Below are 21,110 nucleotides of genomic sequence, written 5' to 3'. Positions count from 1 at the left end.
CCTCACTCCTCCTGCACCCAACCCCCTATCCCAATGAAGGTACCTCATTTTATTTTAATTTACTTCCCATTATTTATAATATAGGAGGAGGATGAAGAAAAAAGAATGAAGGGGAGGGCATAAGAGAATGATCTTTTTCTTGGCTAGGTCTGGGGTGTGGGGGAGGCAGGGGGCAAAAATGAAGCTGTGCACAGGGCCCCACTAACTCGAAATCCACCACTGGGGCTGCCTAACCCCAGGACATAGTAAGGATTTTTCCAGCCATCTGGAGGAGAGTATAAAATAAGGGACAGTGACATCATCAGGCCCCTCACTCCTCCCCAACCTATACTGAAGGCAACAAGATCACTTGGAAGACAAAGAAACATTTGAACTGGGAGAAGTGGTCCTAACTGGAAGAGCTTACTAGTTAGCATAGGTTTCAGAGTAGCAGTCGTGTTAGTCTGTATCTGCAAAAAGAACAGGAGTACTTGTGGCACCTTAGAGACTAACAAATTTATTTCAGCATAAGCTTTCGTGAGCTACAGCTCACTTCTTCGGACGCATAGAATGGAACACACAGACAGGATATATTTATACATACAGAGAACATGAAAAGGTGGAAGTATCCATACCAACAGGAAGAGTCTAATCCATTGAGATAAGCTATCATCACCAGGAGAAAAAAAACTTTTGAAGTGATAATTGAGATGACCCATATAATCGTTTCAATTACAAGTACTCCTGTTCCAGTTAGCACAGACTGTTGTAGGCTTTCGGGTCAGAGAAACCTTCAAATCTGACTTAACTTGATAAACTTTAGGAATTAGACTGCGATTTTATCTTATTTCTTTTTGTAACCAATTCTGATCTTCTATGATTATGCCACTTATAATTACTTAAAATCCTTCTGTAGTTAATGAACTTATTTTAATGTTTTATCTAAGCCAGTGTGGTTTTGACTGAAGTTTGGGGAATCTACTCAGGTTACAAAGGCTGTTACATATTCATACCTTTTGATGGAAAGACAGACTGATGAGTTTACTCTGATCAAAGTGGTCTTAAGCAGTGTAAAATGGACATTTCTGGGGTGCAAGTCTGGGCTAGGAATATGCAAGTGTCACTCTGTATGTAATTCAAGAGTGGCTGTGCACAGCACTCTGGTATATGTCTGGGGGTGACTTGCATGCTGGAGGGCTGGGATGAGTGGGCAGAGTGGCAGCTCACAGAACAAAGCAGGGCATAGTGCACTGCAGACTGGAGAGTTAAGGGGGTACAACGATCCAACAATCCAGATTGTACTCTGGGGCATGTCTCAATTACTTCACCCACCCTGTCTTTCTAAAATAAATAACTGCGACAGAGAGGGTTTTTTTCTGAAAACAATTCACCGAACCAGAAAGAAAATCACAAAGTGTTTCAGTGAGGCTGAATCTGCATTTTTCAGTGAAAAAAGTTCCAGCCAAAAAAATTCATCCAGATCTACTTTACACTATTGTACATCCAAAACGACATGCGTCAGATAATACAAATTTAGAAAAAATTAATGAGCTCTATTTTAACTTGTTTAGTAATGACTCCTGTCATTTCAAAACTAGTGGATATTTTAGTTTCAATCAAAGGAGATTTCAGACAAGCTGTTGACCTGCATTTAAAGATATTATAGGTGTACTGAGTTACCAGCACATCTGCCTGCAGAGGTAAATTAAAATTGATCTTCTCCAGCCTTGTTTTCCTTGTCAATGTCCTCAAATGGCAGAAGAAATTAATATTTGCCCTCCAGCCTTGTGATTGTGCTAATCCTCCTTCCTCCAGTCCTTTCCCCCTCAGACTTCATGTCAGGAAGAATGCACACTGCTGATCAAGGCAAGGTCTCTCAAAGACTAGAAGACTAGAATGCAATTGCAATTCGGTAGTGATTATGAAAAAGCATGTAAGAGGCCAGTTTTATTTTTTAGCCTCAGGCTGGACACAGCGAAGACACTCAAGATTTTAAAATGCTTGTTAGATCAGCAGCTTTCCACATGGGAGGAACATATACATAAACTTAATTTTTTAAAAATGTATTGCATAGCCAAATTTTTTTTAGTAAAAAAGGGAAGCACCAGAGAAGGGGGTCAGCTTATGAATGGGTATAGAGAGGGAAAGGTGGGACACAGTGCCTGCCCTCCCCCCCAACAGAAGGAGCAAGGAGAGGCAGCACAGCCAGCAGAGCAGAAGGGAAGAGGCACAGTGAGAGTCTCTCTGCTCCAGGCCACGCTGCTCTACTCCCAGCCTCTGAAGCAGCTGCAGCTCCGGGGCTGGCCGGATAAGGTGGGAAGGGATGTGTTGCGGAGAGTGTGGGGGTTCCAAGGTAGGAGTGGGGTCTTGTGGGGGGTGGTCACAGGGGTTACTGCCCTGACTCCCAGCTTCTCCCCCCCCAAAAAAATCCCCCACCAGTTGCTGTCCTGGCCCATGAGAGTAAGCAGCTGGCACGCTGGGACACTTTGTTTACTTAGGTTTACCTCCGTGCTTGCAGACGCTTGAGGTAAACAAACCATGTTGGCCCACCAGTGGCTTATAGTGATGGCCTGGGAGCCAAAGTTTGCTAACCCCTGAATTATAGGATCGCCTTATGAACAGGTTATAAAAATTTTCCATTTTTACTTATCCATCTTCAGGGGGTCAGCTTATAAACAAACCAGCTTATAATCGACTATATACAGTATCTAAAAAATTGTAACAGTATTTTTTTTTTCAAAAAAGCAAATGTCCAACCAACACTGTCCTTTGACAAATTACTTTTAAAAAGGTCCTTGTCTGCTCAATTTACAGTCTAGATTCTATTCAATAAGGACAATTTTTCCAGCAGCATTAATCACTAAACAACTCAGATGGAATCTCTTTATCAATCCCAATTACACTGCAAAATGATTACATTCCAACAAACTACTTACCAGTGTATTCCCCTAAAATCATCCGGGACATAATGACAGTAAAAATAGGTGCAGAGCTTTTAACTGTTTCAGCAAATGAAACAGCCACATTTTTCAAGCTTACTAGACCTAAAACCACTGTTGCAAACCTGAAAGAGAGACATACAAGGTCAAGCAGAGACAGTAAAACAATGCTTAAAAGGCATGTTTTAGTTTTAGATGCTTAAACAATTTAGATCCTGTGCCACAATTTTTAAATATACACATTTGTGGTATAGTAACTAAATTATGTATGCTACATTTAGCTTCCTCTTTCATCAGAATGAAAGGTAGCTTCCATTCAGTTTCTTTTTAAATCATAAAACACAACAGTGCTGAAAGATTCTGTTCAATAGCTGCTCCCAGTTTAGTAAAAACCCATTTAGACTTGAAGTGAAGGTGAACCCAAACAATGTTTTAATAGCCTTTCATCAGGCATGATACATAGTCTTGCTCTGTCTAAGGCTATAGCTAATACTTTATTTTAAAAGGTGTAAGTTTAAAAACAACAACACGTAATTTTATAAATATTTTAAGTAACTTCTAATACAAATCGCTAGGAAAGGAAAATAGGAGGATACAGCATCACCACAATGAATAATAATAATCAGAATAACTGGTAGTCCTGAATGAAAACAAAGTATTAGTCTTAAAGAGAAGAGAAACATCACATCATCAAAAGAAAACATTAAGAAAAGAGAGAGAGGTTTTTTTTGAGATGGCGGATTAAAAACGATGGAGCGCAAAGAAAGTTTCAAAGACTTGTTGTCAGAAGAAAAGAGGTGTTTAGAAAGAGCAACTGAAGGACAGATGGATCATTGTGAGATTTCTGAGAAAATGCTTTCATGAACAATGTCCTCTGCCCTTCTCATGAAGGAAGAAGAGACGTGAAAGTGGGTCTCCTGCAAGGCAGTACACAGTGCTACCACCTATACTGCCCCCCTGGAAATATTCAACCATTTACCTCATCAGTCCAACAAACAGCATTGTCATGATGAAATTGGGAGGGTAAGAGATACGTGTTTTGTGCTGGTACAAACAACATGGAACAAACATTTTTACACAGCCAATGAAAGTGGTTGAAAGCATCTGAACAGCACCTAAGGAAAAATGAGAAACCAAGAGAGGTCAGAAGATGAATACAGCATTAAATACCAAGCTATCCTAGATACCAAATTAGATCAATTTAGTTTCAGAGATCTTTGGTAGATGTCAACAAATATAGATGCTTATCTCTAAGCTTCATAAAATTCTAGTAAAAGCCCTTTCTCTCTGAAATGACCAGCAGGATAAGAGACAAAGATGGACAATTCACTGTGTGCCTATAAAAATTAGTTCATAGTTACCATGCCCTCTATTCCTTTAAAAACAGGTACATTAACACAACTATTGTTCATGGTCATATGAAGACCAAACCTTTGCAATTCAGTGAGACCTTAGATCCATGTAGGTCTTTGGAGATAAGAATATAAACAGTTTATTTAAAATTAGACTTTAAGTTAAAAAAAAACCAACAATCCTAAAAACACAATTTTATCACTCAATAGACTACAAAGTTTCATTGTATACAAAAATTACATAGCACTCCTCTTTAAAGTGCTTTACAAACATTACCTTACAAATCTTCACAGAATCCCTATGAAATAGTTTTATCCCACCTTCTAGGGGGGGAAACTGAGCACAGAGATTTAGCAGATTCACTGAACGCCAGAGGGAGTCCATGTCAAGGCCAAAATTACAACTTAGGCATTTCTAGATCCCAGTCCTGTGCTTAGACCACTTGACCATGCTGCTCTCACTCTGAACAAACCACTTATCAGTTTAAGTCTATCACACAGAATCTGATACTCAAATATTTTATTGGAACTGAAGCTTATAACGAAAATCATAATTACCTAGCATGCTGGGCTCTCCTTCCAGCAGTGAAAGAATGTATTTGTTAAGAAAAAGGGTACAAAAGCTGAAGAAAAACCATAATGTGAGGTAGATCAGAGCATGAGAATTCCAGATGCCCAAGTCCGACTCAATGACTGTAGTCTCGGTGATGGTTATTTTCAGTACATTTTCTTCTGGCACACTGTCGCTCCTGGCAATCACAAATTTCTCACTCCTGCTAGCAAAGAGGGGGCCCAACTGAAATAATGATTTCCCCTTTGACTTTTCCTCAAGGACAGGAGGATCAAAGTCCACCAGAGTCTGAGTGTTTGTTACAGATGACATGTTGACGTCAGGAGGCTACGGTTTGGTCTTCACATAAAGCAGCGTTGACTTAGTACTGAACCACAAGGTGAAGAGACAAAAATAATGTCATGTAATTAATCTTTCGGTTTCAGTGGTCCACAAAAGTTTATTTGGTCCTCCAGACAGCATCTTGTTTAGAAATAAACTTCACATACTTCCTTCCAGTGGTCAACTGCATTTTCTGAAGATTTAAAAATAGAAGGAAGGAGTTCACAGTTATCTGAGTACACTTTCATGTTCTGAATATTTCACATCAGAGAAATGCGATTTTCATCTGCAGCTTATGAAGAAGATAAAGATTTGTATTTGTTGCATTTTTTAAAAATTGATTTCTCCCTGCTAGCATGATCAGGCTAGCAAGTCCTAGAAGAAACTCTTGCCTAAACACAGCTTTTGAAGTGCTCCGGATAGCACTTGCAAAATGAAACCTCAAAGGTCTGTTTTGTTTTAAAGGTTTCCTCTCCATCAAAATATATTAAGTGAATACCTTCACTTTCAATTAGAGAATCTATTCTTATTCAATGTGCTGTTCTCTGTTCTGCTTATTCATAGATTCCAAGGCCAGAAAGGACCATTGTGATCACCTATTTCACCTCCTATATAACACAGGTCATAGAACATCCCCAAAATAATTCCTAGAGCAGAGCTTTTAGAAAAGCGTCCAATCTTGACAATCAATTGGTGGAAAAATCTCCATGTAAGAGTCAATCACTACTTTACAACTCAGTTATCGGCAACAGAGCATGTCTCTTCATTTCTATTCTCTTATCAGTTACACAAAGTCTGATGAACCACAGAAGAATTTAGTGAGTAAAAGAACAAGGAACAACACTCTGTGCTGTCTGTTCTTCCACATAAACTATGTGACATATTGACAGTAATGCAAGTAATCTGTTATCACAAATAGGAGCCATTGTTTGCAGTAACAGCTAAATTGTTCTATAGTAACTTTTTATCATCCACATAAAAAGCCACCAGTCGATTTACATTTTTAGTTTGTAGTCTGTATGCTGAGAGTAGGGGACAGTGAAGACAAGAGAACAGCTCAGGTAGAAAGGAAATGAATTACAGGTGGGGTCTTTCATGGAGAAGCTACTGGTTTCAAACAAGTAGCTCCTACATGAATGAGCAAGTTGGAAAGGTATATTTAAATCAATGACACAGACTGAGGCTCAAGAGCCACAAGTGGTTCTTTACTGTGTCTCCTGCAGCTCTCTGCAGCGCATGATGTTAAAACATTGTGTGATTTAATTATTAATCAAACTAAGTTATAAACCGAACACGATGCTTTTACTATGTTATTAACCAATTATAGTTGATAAAATAATAACACTTGGTCAGTCATTTTGCTATGAGAATACATCCATACATATACACACACACGTATAAAATGGTAAATGAAACAATAAATTCCCATTACTGTAAAAAGAACAGGAGTACTTGTGGCACGTTAGAGACTAACAAATTTATTTCAGCATCAGCTTTCGTGAGCTACAGCTCACTTCTTTGGATGCATAGAATGGAACACACAGACAGAAGATATTTATACATACATATCTTCTGTCTGTGTGTTCCATTCTATGCATCTGAAGAAGTGAGCTGTATCCCATGAAAGCTTATGCTCAAATAAATTTGTTAGTCTCTAACGTGCCACAAGTATTCCTGTTCTTTCTGCGGATACAGACTAACACAGCTGCTACTCTGAAACCTCACATTACTGTGGCTCGTTTGAGTAATGTTGATTGCTAAGTTAGCTCCTGAACTACTGGGTCTGAGTATCACTGATTTAGAGTATAAGTGGCTCTGAGGATACTCACCTAACTGAAGACTTTAAAAAAATGCCACTATTTGGTGGCAGGTTACCATGGACATCTTGGAAACAATGTCTGCAATGAGGTCGTTATACAACAGCGGATCTGAACAATGGCAGCACAGCAAACATACACAGCAAGTACAAAACCCACAGGAGTTAGTAAGAGCTAATAGACCTGCACTGGGTTTTATGAGAAAATGTTTATTCAGTAAATTGACCAGGATATACATTTGTTTTCTTCTCTTTCTTTTTAAGCCATACTTGACATGGGCATTACAACCCTTTGATAAATGAAACTGAAAAGTTAATAAGTTTCACGGTATCACAGCTTTTGTATTCCCACTGAACTTCAACTATTCTGTATTGAAAGTTTCTATTTCACAGATATTACTTTTATTCTGTAGCAAAATGGACCTCCTCCTATCAACCCTGCGTCCTTTTCCTCCTACCAGCAGCAGAACACCCATTGTCATGAAGGAGTGCTAGGGTACTGGCCCTTCCTATACTGATTCCAATACCTCATATATTCATGTTGATCTAAAAATACTTTTATGGTGGTTAATTTCACTTATGAGCTAAATACATTCAGTATTACTTTTTTAAAGAGACAAATTGCTTAAGAGTGCTACAGCACAAATTTTGGGCAAACTCCTTTCTTCTCTAAGTCTGACACTTTGAAGCAGAGTTTTACATAATTGTAAATTCTATAGTAATACTGAAAGCCTCCTTCCCCTTTGATCCAACTAGTTCAGCCTGGATTAGTCCACATGAACCCTCAAACACTCATGCAAACAAGGCCATGAAATTCTAGGATCTCATGATCTGAGGATGACTAATTTCTGCAGCTGTTAGCAACCTGAAACTGCAAACATTTAACATTTTCCTAGGAAAAACTGAACATTTTCTTTTGTTGCACAGTAATAGATTTAGGCCTGGTAGTGATCTCCCTCTCTCAAGTACTTAAGTTACTCCACTACCACAGTATCTGAGAACCTAACAATTTGATGACTTGGCCTGACCAAAGGAAATGAATGGCAGAAATCTCACCAAAAAAATATGTCTAATTCTAAAGCTCACTAGCAGGAACACAGTTCATATCAGCTTCAGTAATCATCTGCTGATTATAAATTTATTAAAAATAGCATCAGAGAGATAGCCGTGTTAGTCTGTATCCACAAAAACAACAAGGAGTCCAATGGCACCTTAAAGACTAACAGATTTATTTGGGTATAAGCTTTCATGGGTAAAAATCCCACCTTTTTCAGATGCATGGAAAGATCCATGCATCTGAAGAAGTAGGTTTTTTATCCATTAAAGCTTGTGCCCAAATAAATCTGTTAGTCTTTAAGGTGCCACCGGACTCCTCGTTGTTATTAAGAGTAGTGTCAATTTTCCAAAGGTTTCAGGGAGACAACTAAAATATTTGGGAAAAATAAGGGATTCATAAAAATCAGGGAAAGTGGTTTGACTGACAAGCAAGCTTTGTAATATCTGCAATCCTAGTAACCCCTGCTGTGAGTTCAATAAGGAGCCAGCCAGTCAACCAGCTTCCAAAAACACCCATCAGCATAGTGAAAGACACGTCCCTGTTCCACAGTGATCCACGACGGGGGGAACCTATAACAGTGTCTCTGAGGAGAGGCACATGAAATACTAGAAGTGGGGATGGGAGGTAAGCTGCTTCAAGTGCTAACTGGTTCTCAGTAAATCTGTGTTTTATTGTACGTGTGCATAATCTCTGAGAACCTTTTCAACCACTGTATCCTTTCTCACAGAACTCCCTTGATTAAATTTACATTATATACTGCTGAATCAGTAGAGAATAGGCGCTCAATGAACCATAAGGTAGTGAAAATGTAGTTCCAGTACTAGTCGCATTGACTTCAGAAGCATTACCTTCCTTGAGCATAGTTACGAATGTGGAAGTGGTCACAGGATGGGACCCTAAATATATTTACAACATGACAACCAGTGAAACATGTACAGGAAATTACATTAATGCCATGGTGAACAAACTAAAATAGACTACAGCAGCTGCTAGCCAAGAGAGATATTAAATGTCATAAAATATTCATCTTTATCATTCATAGCCATTTAATGAACAGCAGAGTTGGCTTGAGTCTCCTGTTTTAAGATCAGTACTCTGTTTACTGAACTGTTAATGAAGATAGGGAATCCAAGATTGAGTTATTTGCCACATATAAAGTAACTGTGTCCTCCCTTCAAGAACTTGGTTTTAAAGGGGAAAAAGAAAGGTACAAGGATACAAACCATGGCGATTACACAGCAAAACATCTTCCTAGGGCAATATGCTGGTCTCTGATCAGAGAAGATTTCACTCGTTGAATTCCTACTACTGCAAAATAGACATTTTCATACAAATAGGATTTTTTTTTTAAATGTAAGTCAATGGAATAAAAGGAGTGACGCAGAGTGGGGAAAAACAATGTGTCAGTTACTCACTATAAAGCAATTATGCTGTAGTAATATTCAGCTTTTTCTGTACAAGCATTACATCTGCAGGGGATTAAAAATACACCAAAAAATTCCTCACTCTCTGGGCTGGAGGTGGGCTTCAATTGTCTTCAGAGCAATCCACTACCTGGAGATGTAGAACAATACTGACAAACTTCAGGGAGGACTCTCCATCTCTGGAGAACTTCACGGGATAGCACAATGTTGTTCTGATTCCTGTTCCTTCCAGCATAAGAATTAAGACTTCACAATTCCCACACTCAAGAAACAAAACTACCAACTGCAAAAACTGTCTACAGTGCAAAATAACTCCACACAATAATGAAGGACAGGAAGTGAAGAATATGTCCACTTGAAACTGCAGTGAGAACTTTGGTTGGTGGAATGTAATTACACAAGTAGGAATTTAGCCAAGTCACTTGGGCTCTTTAGTAACAAATGGTCAAATAATATCAATATGACAGCAGTTTTAGCAACACTGTGTCCCCTACTTCCATTCTAGGATTTCTGTTCAGTAATGAAACAAAGGGAAGATTGCTACCTACTGAATCAGCATTACTATTCCTTATAGCCCCTGGGAGTATATACCTTGGGAGTATTGCATCAAACCAATGACTTGCCATACCCTTCTGAGATATGAAAGGATCACAACATATGGTGGCTTGGCTTTGCCCCTTGGGCACAGCCGTAGTGAATCCAAAACAGTGGCCAGTATTTTGTGGCTTCCTTGCGCCTGTAGAATCCTGCTGAAATATTCATAATTTGCAGAGAGAATAGCTACACTTTTTTATAATTTTTTTCCTTGGGATAGAAACATTGTTCCTGGTTTCCTACTTTTTAGCTCAGATAAAATACCCTGAATATTTAAAATGAAAGTATCATTGCAACCTTCAGATAGTACCAATGGTGCATAGTAAGAAGGGCAACAAAATATAATCATGAGGCTCCCAACCCCCACAGCATTTTTATATCACACTTGGTATCATTTTGTTAAACAGCATGACATTCAGTAAAAGTTAACACTCTAGCAATTAAAAGATTTTAAGAGAAAACAAACACACACACACACAAATTACTGACTTGCTACCTTAAATTAACTGGAAAGTCTTACATTGGCTGAAATAGTTCCTCATCTGGGATTAATTTGGTTGCCCTCCCCTGATACCAACGGTCACGATGTTTACAGATAGATGAAAACGTGGCAGTAGTTGGGAGACTGTGTTGGATTACTAACAGAAATTGAATCTTCTGGCGTGTAAGAACAAGCAGCAGACAATGTACGTTGTAGAGCTTCCCTAGTCCACCCCCAACACTAAAAGTGCATTAAAAATAAAGCATGCTACATTAAAAATGAGAAAATGAATATACAATAAAACCTCTGAGTGACTCAAATCAATACTGGAGTCTAAAAGAAGGAACTAGGTAAGAATCCAGAGACTGCTACCTCTTATTTAGGCATGAAAACATCACATTTGAGAAGCTATTTGAAGGATATCCTGCACTCAGACTCATAGAGTACATCTATACTGCAAAAAACACCCACAGCAGTGAATCTCAGAGCCCTGGTCCACTGACTCGGGACTCATGGAGGTCACACTATGGGGCTAAAAATAGCAGTGTAGATAGATGTTCCCACTGGTGCTAGAGCCTGGCCTCTGAGACCCTCCCTGGATTCCAGAGCCTAGGCATGCACCCAAGTCCAAACGTCTACACTCCTATTTTTAGCCCCATAACACAAGCCCAAGTCTGCAGACCCGGGCTCTGAAACTTGCTGTCACAGGGTTGATATTTTTTTTTGCAGTGTAGATGTACCCACAGATTCCAAGGCTAGTGAGGACCACTGTATAACACAGGCCAAAGAATTGCCCCAAAATAATTATTTTTGAACTACAGCATATCTTTTTTTAAAAATCCCATTCCCCCTTCCTCTCCATTTCTAGGAGTTCACAGTTTGACCATAAATACTCTAAAACGAATCTGATAGCTCACAGAAGCAGCAACATTGTCTTAAAAAATTTGATAAGAAAAGTGTGTTAGTTATAAAAGGAAGAAAACCGATTAGGAATTGGGATTTTTGAATTTGTAAGGGTAGAATATTTTACCAAAATATATATGTTTCCTAATAGTACCCAATAGGCTAATTATGCTGGAAAAAAGCTGTAACTATGAATTTCCTAGATTAGGAATTTATATCAGATTCCTTATTTTCTCATAGTTAGTTTGACTAGCAAATGGCTGAAACCATTTTCAGTCAGCAAATAAGTGGCCTTTGTCATAAATATAGTCTTACTGATGGCAGCACCAATTTGCACAACTATAGCAACAACATCAAGGTGACAATCTGTAGGATACTGTGTAACAGATAAGCCTAGATAAGAAATTTTCTTCAAGACAACCAGTCATTATAACAGTTCTTCAGAGTACAACGTGATTGTTCTTCTCCAAGTACTCAGAAAGAAAATATACTTCTGAAGAAAGTTTTTTTTTCTTTCTAGAAAATACAAAAGAAAGGACCAGTGTCCTTTAAAATCAACTAAATCAACACTGCAGATCAGTAAGATTATTGATAATTACATTCTGCTATCTATCTACAGTTCTTTAGTGATAACACAAATTTGTTCATACTAAAGCATAACCTTCCAAACTAATGTAATTGAGTATGGTGGACAAGTTAATACATCAGTCTCAATTAAGGCTTATACAGCAAGACAAATCAGTTCCACCTAGAACTGGGAGAATAACTGATTTTTCAGTTTGGTGGCAGTTCAAAATTAAAAAAAAAAAGCAACAACAAAAAATGGTTTGGGTCTGTTCTAGAGTAGGGATTCAAACTTGTATCTCCAACACAGGGCCAAAGATTATAAGGCGGGAGAGAGTGGCACTACCTCTTCCTTCTCCCCCTTTTTGTGAATGGCCAAAACTGTGTGTGTCAATTTTGCAATTATTTTCAGGTCAACCAACATTCATCCAACAATTTTCCTCCAGCTCTACTTACAACAAATTTAAAAATAGGCAAAAGTTTTTACCTCTAGGAATGCATCAGAGATGCCAAGGAAACAAGAGGCAGCTGGTGAAACTCCAGTTGGAGACACTGAGCAGAAATGACAACACTGACCTGAATTTTCCTTGCACAATCCTTTTGAATACTTCTGTGGCAGAGCTACAGATGATTGGATGGCTTCCACCCAACTCTGCCTCAGAACACCCAGTTATCTTGTTTACAAACTGAAAAAGCCAAGAGCTTTTCAGAGCCAGGTTCTGATAAACAACAAAAGACCAGGAATGATAAAAGCAACTGCAGATTCAAAACCAACTTGGGTATCAAACCTTGTTCTGTATAAGACTGCCTCCCTATCTAACACAGGATCAAAATCCTCATAACAGTAATTATTTAAACTAACCTTTTGGGAGCAAATGTAATTATAACCATCATTTTAGAAGTGTGTTATTACATATGATATGTAGAATTGCCTAAGACTAAAATCGCCATACATAAGGATTTATTTTATAGATAAAATATGCATGTGCACAAATAATTAGTGTTTTAAATTAACCAAAAGAAATAGATTAAATAAATGAAAGATAGCACATCAAGAAAAATACAAAGAACATAAAAGAATCACATTATAAAAGTAAACATGTATGTTAACAAGAAATATGATATACAATCATAGAGTAGAAATAAAAAAGTATCATTCCCAATATAGTGGTATCTTCTCTCTTAAATGCATATTACAATTCAATTTTTTGAGTACACAGTACGCTGCATAACCTTATAACAATCTATCATGGCAGTTTCAGTAAGCATATCGAGTATTTCTATACTTGAAGAGTTTTCATTGGATGGTGCTGAGAATTTCTTGTGTCTGCGATGTGTGGTCTAATAGTTTCTTCTGGACACTTCCATTTCTCAGCTCATGTCATTTTCAGATATTTCACTGAATCTTTAGTGCAAAATTCTGCTCTTGTACCCAACTGACTGGCCTCAAATCAGATACCCTGCGCACCTGACCTAGGTGTGTCTCCCATTAAGTAAACAGACTCTAAAGATCAAGATCTGTCCTGTGCACCTGAGAGGAGAATTTCCTCCTTTGCCCACTTATTCTACAGAGACTGGAAATTCAATAAGCAATCTGAATAGACTTGTTGTGATAACTGGGACAACAAATTTACCCTAATTGTGACTTCATGTGTAAAAAGTATATGAGTGTTCATAAGATGTTACAATAACCGATAACAACAAATGACAATGAAAGTAGGTCAAGTAGGTCAAGTAGTGAATGTTATAAACAGGTGCAAGAGAACCAGACTTAGAGACTAGTCCAGATAAAAAGCCACGTTGATATGATTCCAGGACTGTGTTGGAATCATGTTCAGTAAAAACAAATTGTACTGGAAATTAAGGAACCAAAACTGATGTGCTGTATATTAGGCCTACCTGGAGAACAAAATGAAAGGATGGGCTATTCCACTCATCACTCCCTTTTTGGGTCCTTCAAATTAAGAGACTTTGGAAGGGAAAGAACAGATGGAGGCTACTGAAGCAAGCTTCACTATCATGGCTGCCAGCCACACCACCTGCTGGGACCCTTGGCCTTTGTCATTCTAATTTTGAGAGGTGTCCTGACTAGATCAGGCCAAAGAGAGGGACACCGATAACACTGCCAACTCTACTGGCTCCAGTTGAATACCAGCCACCACCCTGGATGAAATGGGATCAGACTTCAACAGCTCCAGCCCATCTCAACTAACTTTTTCTCTTTTACCCAAAAGAACAGTTATCACCATCTTTGATACCATCTAAGACACTGTCAGACAAGGATGGTTTTCCTTCTTAAACTTTCTACAGCTAAAGGGAAAGGGAACAAGAAATGTTCCTAAAATTAAAGCCTTACTTAATGCTTTACGTATCAGAGGGTGAGCTGTGTTAGTCTGGATCTGTAAAAGTAGCAGAGTCCTGTGGCACCTTATAGACTAACAGACATATTGGAGCATGAGCTTTCGTGGGTGAAGTGGGTATTCACGCCTGTTAGTCTATAAGATACCACAGGACTCTGCTGCTTAATGTTTTACATTTCAAAAGCTTTAACTGTTTTTTCTCCTTTTCTGTATCTTTCATAAAAGGTTAAAAAGGATGTGTCATGGTACCAAGCAGAAAGGGCGGTGGAACAATTTGTATAGTGGGGGTGCTGACAGCCACTGAACCAAACTGTAAACCTTGTATATGATGGAAACCACTTCAAGCCAGGGGTTGCGTCAGCACCACCAGCACCTGTGCTAAGCAGGCTGAGGTCTCTGTATACTGAACACTGTTCATAACTTTTTTATGTTGCACAGTGACAGCGTTTATAACACCGTTAACACTTTTGACCTTTGAGATTAATACAAAGCATCTCAAGAGGAACACGACCTAGCAAAGAGAACAAAGAAAATCTGTGCTATGTTCTCTCTACATACAACACCTATATGTTTTACATGAAAGAAGATATTCGCCTCGGGCAATGTCTGCAAAGTATCCAGTAAACAAACTCTTTTTCATCTCAAAACAGCAGAGAAAGATGGTTGTCAACTGTTTAATAAGTGAATAAGGCTAATCTACTGGGAAAGACAAATCCCAGCCCCCTTTCCCTGCCAAGCATGGTACCCTGCAGACAAAAGCTCTGTGTGCACACCTCTCATTTTAATCTAGTATGCAATATGGGTCAATTAAACACTGCCTACAGCATGAAAAACATGCATAAAATATAATTCTAAACATTTAAAAACATGCATTTCATTATACAGAGATCACAACACTCAAGTCACTTAGGAGCAAGTATTTAAGACGTGGCTGCAAAGCAAAGACCACACAACACTACCTCTTGAGAAATGTCAGCATTTGAGCACCAAGAGCAAAACAGAAGTTGTTTGATACTTCATTGTGCCCAATAGGTGATGCATCTAAAATCGAAGTAACTCCGTGAGAGAATATTCAGCCCTAAGCACCACTCCTCCCCGATCTATTGTCACCAAACAGGGTTTTATTTTAAAACAGCACTTGAAACCAGTGTATAGATAGGTGCCACAAAAGTTTCTCTGCACCCACAACAGCTTTGCCAGTGCATCTCAATCCCAATGATACCATTCCATGCCACCATTCCACTGATACTCTGGGCTTGTCTATACTTGAAATGCAACAGCAGCACAGCTGCACCACTATAGCACTTCAGTGTAGACACTGCCTATTGCCAACAGGAGGGATACTCCCATCAGCATAGGCAATCCACCTCCCTCCCTGAGGAGTGGTACCTAGGTTGACAGAAAAATTCTTCCAATGACCTTGTGCCATCTACAGCAGGGGCACCCCCTGCCACTCAGGGATGTGGATTTTTCAACACCTCTGAGCGACATAACTGGGTCAACCTAACTTTTTAGTGTAGACCAGGCCTAAGATCTGCTAGTGCACCACAATCCTGGAGCATCTTTACTATTCCAGATCAGGGAACGCCACAGAGCACAGCAAAATCAATCCTGACCTATAATCCAGTGCAAGGCCTCTGCACAACTGTAACTCATACAGCAGCTTTGCAATGCAGACATCTCTCTCCTGAGGACCAGACTGAGCCAATCAAACAAAAGAATACATGTGTTTTTTAAAAAGGTTATATTTTCTATCAGGACCTCCTCCAGGCTTTGAACCTTAATCTCCAGAGATGAGAAACTGGTGTATTAATCCAATGATTAATTGGCCTCCAAAATGGAAACATTAAGGATTCTAAGGTGTAAAAATAAAAGCTGTAGTTCAGAACTGACACTCAGCACACACATTTTATGCCACATTCCTGACAGCTGCACTTTCTGGACTGCAACAAGCTGCTCCAAACAGGCAGAGCCCTGCACTCACATTGAGCCCTCGGTTTAAATACTTACCTTAGAATGATACCACCTCCTAGTAGCTGAATTCCTGATAGTTTCATGCAAGGAATTTTGCAGGAGGGAGAAGGGGAAGCCTACAAACATGCATTTACTTCAAAACCTTTTTTTGTTGCTAGATCACCACTAGTTATGCTATGAAACAAGCCTTGGTTGTTTCAAATTCTGCAAACTGTCAGCCATAAAAGTGTTTTTAGTTGTTTTACTTCAGAAGTCAGGAGAGTAAACTCACTCAAAACTACCATCTCAGGGAAAGGCAAAACTCATAGTCAAAGAAGATCACATCAATGCCTATATAGCGCCTCGATCCGCAGATCCCAAATCATTCTACAAAGCAATGCAGGTGATATTATCCCCATTTTACTGAGAGGGAAACAGAGACACAGACTTCCCTGAAGTCAGTTTGCAGAAGTCAGGATTAGACCACCCACAAGCTCCCAACTCCCAGTCCACGGAAGCCCCAGATTATACCTGCCATTGTGATACTGCACCTACCCCAGTAAAGACCACCTTCCCCACCAGATCCCCCCAAATAAACCACCTCCCCTGCTCCCACAGCAGAGACCCCCCCAAATAAGCTGCCTGCCCCTCCCGCAGCAGAGATCCCCTCAAAATAAACGCCTGCCCCTCCCCAGAAGAGAACCCCAAATAAACCACCTGCCTCTCCTCAGCAACCTCCCAATAACAGTCTGCCCCCCAGTAAACCCCCCAAATAACCACTTGCCCCTTTCCCAGCAGGGACCCCCCAAATGACCGTCTACCCCTCCCCAGTAGAGATCCCCCAATAAACCACCTGCCCTTCCCCAGCAGAGACCCCCAAATAAAACTCCTGCCTCTCCTCAGCAACCCCCTCAAATAACCACCTGCCCCTCCCCCAGCAGAGATCCCCCAATAAACCACCTGCTCCTCCCCAGCAGAGACCCCCAAATAAACCTCCTGCCTCTCCCCAGCAACCCTCCCAAATAACCGCCTGCTCCTCCCCCAGCAGAGACCCCCCCGAGAATCGCCTGCCTCTCCCCAGCAACCCCCCAAATGACCGTCTACCCCTCCCCCAGCAGAGACCCCCAATAAACCACCCGCCTCTCCTCAGCAACCCCCCAATAACCGCCTGCCCGCCAGCAACCCCCTCAAATAACCACCTGCCCCTCCCCCAGCAGAGACCCCCAAAGACCCGCCTGCCCCTACAGGGGGCCGCCTCGCCCCACCTGCCTCTCGCCGGATCTCAGCCCGGAACATCGCCGCCACCTGCCGCAGTCCCGGCCCGAGCCATCCCGCCGCTCGGGCTGCTGAGGGCAGGAGGCGCAGCTCAGCTCTCCCCGCCCGGGCCGACCAAAGCTCTGTCCCCGCCCGCTGCCGGCAGGGCCAACCGGCCTCCGCCGCGGAGTTGGGAGCGGGGCAGGCGCTGCGGCCTCGGCAGTAACGCTCCACCGGCAGCCTCCTCTGCTCCGCCCCGCCCCGCCCCGGCCGAGGCCCGGGCCCCACACACCTCGGAGGGGTAACGGCCCCGGGGGCCGGGCCCCGCACACCCCCAGAGGGGTAACTCCCCCATCCTCAGGGGCCTGAACCCCACACACTCCCAGGAGAGGTAACCCCCCAATCTCCTGTTGGGACTGAGCCCTCATTGCCCCACAGGAAGGTTAACCCCTCAATCCTGGGGGTTGGGAAGCTGAGCCCTCGTACCCTCCCAGCAAGGGTACCCCTCCAAATCCTTGGAGGGCCTGAGTGCCTTTTGCCCCCCTCCAGCACCTAGGGAGTGGCCCTAGTTACACCCTCTCTTCAGACTTGGTCCCTTTCACAGCCTCCCCAAAGAGAAACAAGAAGCAATTTTCTGGCAGGGAGCAGAATGCTTTCCAGGAGACAGTCCAACCCCCGTTCCAGGGACGGGGAACCCTGGGTGGGGTGTCAGGGGGAGGGGGGACAGCCCCTAATGTGGGAAGCAAACAAAGGCTGGGAACCAATCCTGTTTAGGAGTGCTACCTGGGCAGTGCTGAGGTTGCCGTCTTTGAGACATGTTGCCACCTTATGATGAGGCTGCTTAGACTCTGGAGGTTCCGGTTGGGGCCATGAAAACCAGGCTTGTCTCTTACATGGGCAGCAACCTGTGAAATTGTGTGAAATGAGCACAAGACCTCACAAAACCCACCCACATGACTAGCCCCCCTTGATGGCAGGCTCAGCAGTGTGACCAAGTAGTAATGAGCTTTGGGGCCAAAATCCCCTCACATTGTTGGAGAGATTTCAGAAACAATTCCTACATTTCTGGAGTAAACAGCACTTAATAAACACACACAAAAATGTAATGGACTAAATGAAGGAAGCCCTGGAGTTATTTGTCTCAGTCCAAAATGCTGCTGACTGTAGACTAAATCTACCCAGTTACACTGCAGAAAATCCAGAATAACTACTGGAGGCAATGAATCTGGTCCAGTCTCTTAATTATGATATGTGTAATACTGCCCTCTGCTGTTACATATGTGTTTCAAACCTCCCCATGTTTAAACATACAAATTTTAAACTCCCCCACCACTGCCAGAAATGGGGCTCAACTTTCATAAACCCACTTAGTTCAAAAGTAAAAGAGAATACTATGCATCAAAAGAAAGGTCTGAAGACTCTACACTTCAACCTTTATTATCCAAACTTTCAATATCAGCAATTCCTAATTATTTGCTAGGGGATCATATTATCCAGCATCTATTAATCACATTGAATTTTTTCTAAAACCTGGTTTATCTGAAATTATTCATTTTCCTCCTTTACCTTTCAATAACTGATATTCCAGTGATACTCTACAATATGAACCCACTAGGCAGGGACCATGCATGAAATTCTGGCCCCATTGAGGAAGTCAAGGGCAAAACACTCAATGAGGCCAAGATTTCACCCCATATGCTCTAGAGGTCAGAGGCTACTCTGGATCCTTAATAATAATCAATGTGCACTTACTTGGTTTTTACTCGTAGTCCTGTAACAATGTCAAGAGTATCTTCTATCACAACTGCAGTCAGGAAAGAATGTTATACTTTACATGTCTGAGTGGGTGAAAAATCTACTCACGTCTTCTCAGTGCTGATCAACATCTACAGAAGTGAAAACTAGAGGGTACTTTTATTTCAATTTGTGTTTTTCACATTTAAAATGTCAAAATAGACAATTTAGTAGTGTGGTTCAGAAAATAATTGAGTTTGGCACAGCAACTGAAAAACACAATACTTTAATCTAAGTATATGTACATTGGCGATTCTAGGAGAAAGAGACAAATGCTCAACATATAATTTTATGACAAACATTCAACAAAATGGGAGAAACAAATAGGAATTTCTAAAATTGCTAGTTCATTCTGAGAGTTAAAATTGGGGAGGCTACTAGAATCTGCCTAGTTTGTGACTGTGGAGAGGGGATAGTTGGTGTATTGTCTATTACTGGGTAGACAACATGGTCAAAGGAAGAAGTTTTAGATTAGAGATAAACAGCAATTACATGTAGACAAAACTGAAATATCTAGTCAGATGTGGATATCTGGGTGCAAAACTTACTCAATTTTTTCTTCAAAGATTTACAGTTCACGGGTCAGATTTTGGTCTAAACTATTTGACAAGACAGGGTTATTAACGAGAACAAAAAAAAAAAGACCAAGGTGAACTGATTTAAATGATCTAGATAAGTTCATGGAGAGTAGGTCCATCAATGGCTATTAGTCACAATGGGCAGGGTTGGTGTCCATAGCTTCTGTTGGATCACTTGATGATTACCTGTTCTGTTCATTCCCTCTGGGGCCCCTGACATTGGTCACTGTTGGAAGACAGGATACTGGGCTAGATGGATACTGGGCTACTTTGGTCTGATTCAATATGGCCATTCTTATGTTCTAATCAGCTTTAACCTTGTTTTGCATTTGTACTTGTAGTTATTTTCCTAAAGGAAGGTTGATTCTCATTGACTAGTTACCATTAAAACATCTGTGACTAAATATAGCCTTTATACTACATTTGCTGCTGCTTTTTGCTACCCAGGAGGATAAACTATATACATATATTTATTTAAGCAATTACAGCATATAGATCATAAGCAGCATTTAAAGACTCCAGGTAATAAATATAAGACTTCTGATAAAAATATCAAAAATTGGCAACCTGCACCATGAGGAAGGCTGAGGCTGAAGGACCAAGTTCTGGATTCCAGCCTTACTGGGGAAAAGATCAAAAAAATGCCTGGGAAAGGGATATTATTGGTACCTGGGTAAAGGACACTGCTTCCCTGCTCTGCAGAAAGGTGGAGCACTTGATCTAACAGCTCTTTTCTCTCTGTCTTCTATTAATTCATCCCTGTATTATTCTGCAGTGCAGACATGCTCAGAGAAGACAGGATTTGAAAGCTCCTTGATCTTGGTATGTCACCAGCCAGAACTGTAACCAGCTCCTTTCAGGCCAGCGGAAATATAAAATGTAATAAGCAGAAGCAAGTACTAATACAGCTGCCTGCAAGGACAGAGATCACAACAACATACTCAGTATACTTGTTTCCAGTGAAGTGGGTTTTATGCTCAAATCTGTCAGTCTCTAAGGTGCCACAAGTACTCCTCATTCTTTCAGTATACTCGTGTCACTGAGCCTAGGCCAAAGGGAGCTTCTGCCCCCAGCACACTCAAGCACTCGAGTTTTAATGCTCCAGTGGACACTAGATCAGACCCTCCTGGAGGAGATACCTCCATGTGACCACTTAATTCTATTTATGTC

The 21,110-nt window shown here is 40.8% G+C and overlaps 1 protein-coding gene across 3 annotated transcripts in view; it reads right to left on the bottom strand.

Annotated features, from left to right (window-relative positions):
• SLC35E2B (solute carrier family 35 member E2B) overlaps window positions 1-20,914 on the bottom strand; it is a 34,916-nt gene extending 14,002 nt beyond the window's left edge. Inside the window, exons 1-5 of one of the 3 annotated variants that reach the window (XM_032780054.2) lie at window positions 17,580-17,676; window positions 10,574-10,678; window positions 4,829-5,355; window positions 3,898-4,033; window positions 2,916-3,043 (exon numbers count right to left, since the gene is read on the bottom strand). In XM_032780054.2, the coding sequence (XP_032635945.1) occupies window positions 2,916-3,043; window positions 3,898-4,033; window positions 4,829-5,153 (589 nt within the window). In that variant the 5' untranslated portion in view covers window positions 5,154-5,355; window positions 10,574-10,678; window positions 17,580-17,676. Of the gene's footprint in view, window positions 1-2,915; window positions 3,044-3,897; window positions 4,034-4,828; window positions 5,356-10,573; window positions 10,679-17,579; window positions 17,683-20,890 lie in introns of those variants that run through there. The other 2 variants (XM_032780057.2, XM_032780053.2) reach the window with 2 other exon arrangements.
• Between the last annotated feature and the right edge of the window lie 196 nt (window positions 20,915-21,110).

Source organism: Chelonoidis abingdonii, chromosome 23 (assembly GCF_003597395.2).
Source record: "Chelonoidis abingdonii isolate Lonesome George chromosome 23, CheloAbing_2.0, whole genome shotgun sequence".
In the NCBI taxonomy this organism is placed as follows: domain Eukaryota; kingdom Metazoa; phylum Chordata; order Testudines; family Testudinidae; genus Chelonoidis; species Chelonoidis abingdonii.
The sequence above is the reverse complement of the archived record's forward strand: the minus strand, read 5'-3'. Positions and strand labels throughout refer to the sequence as shown.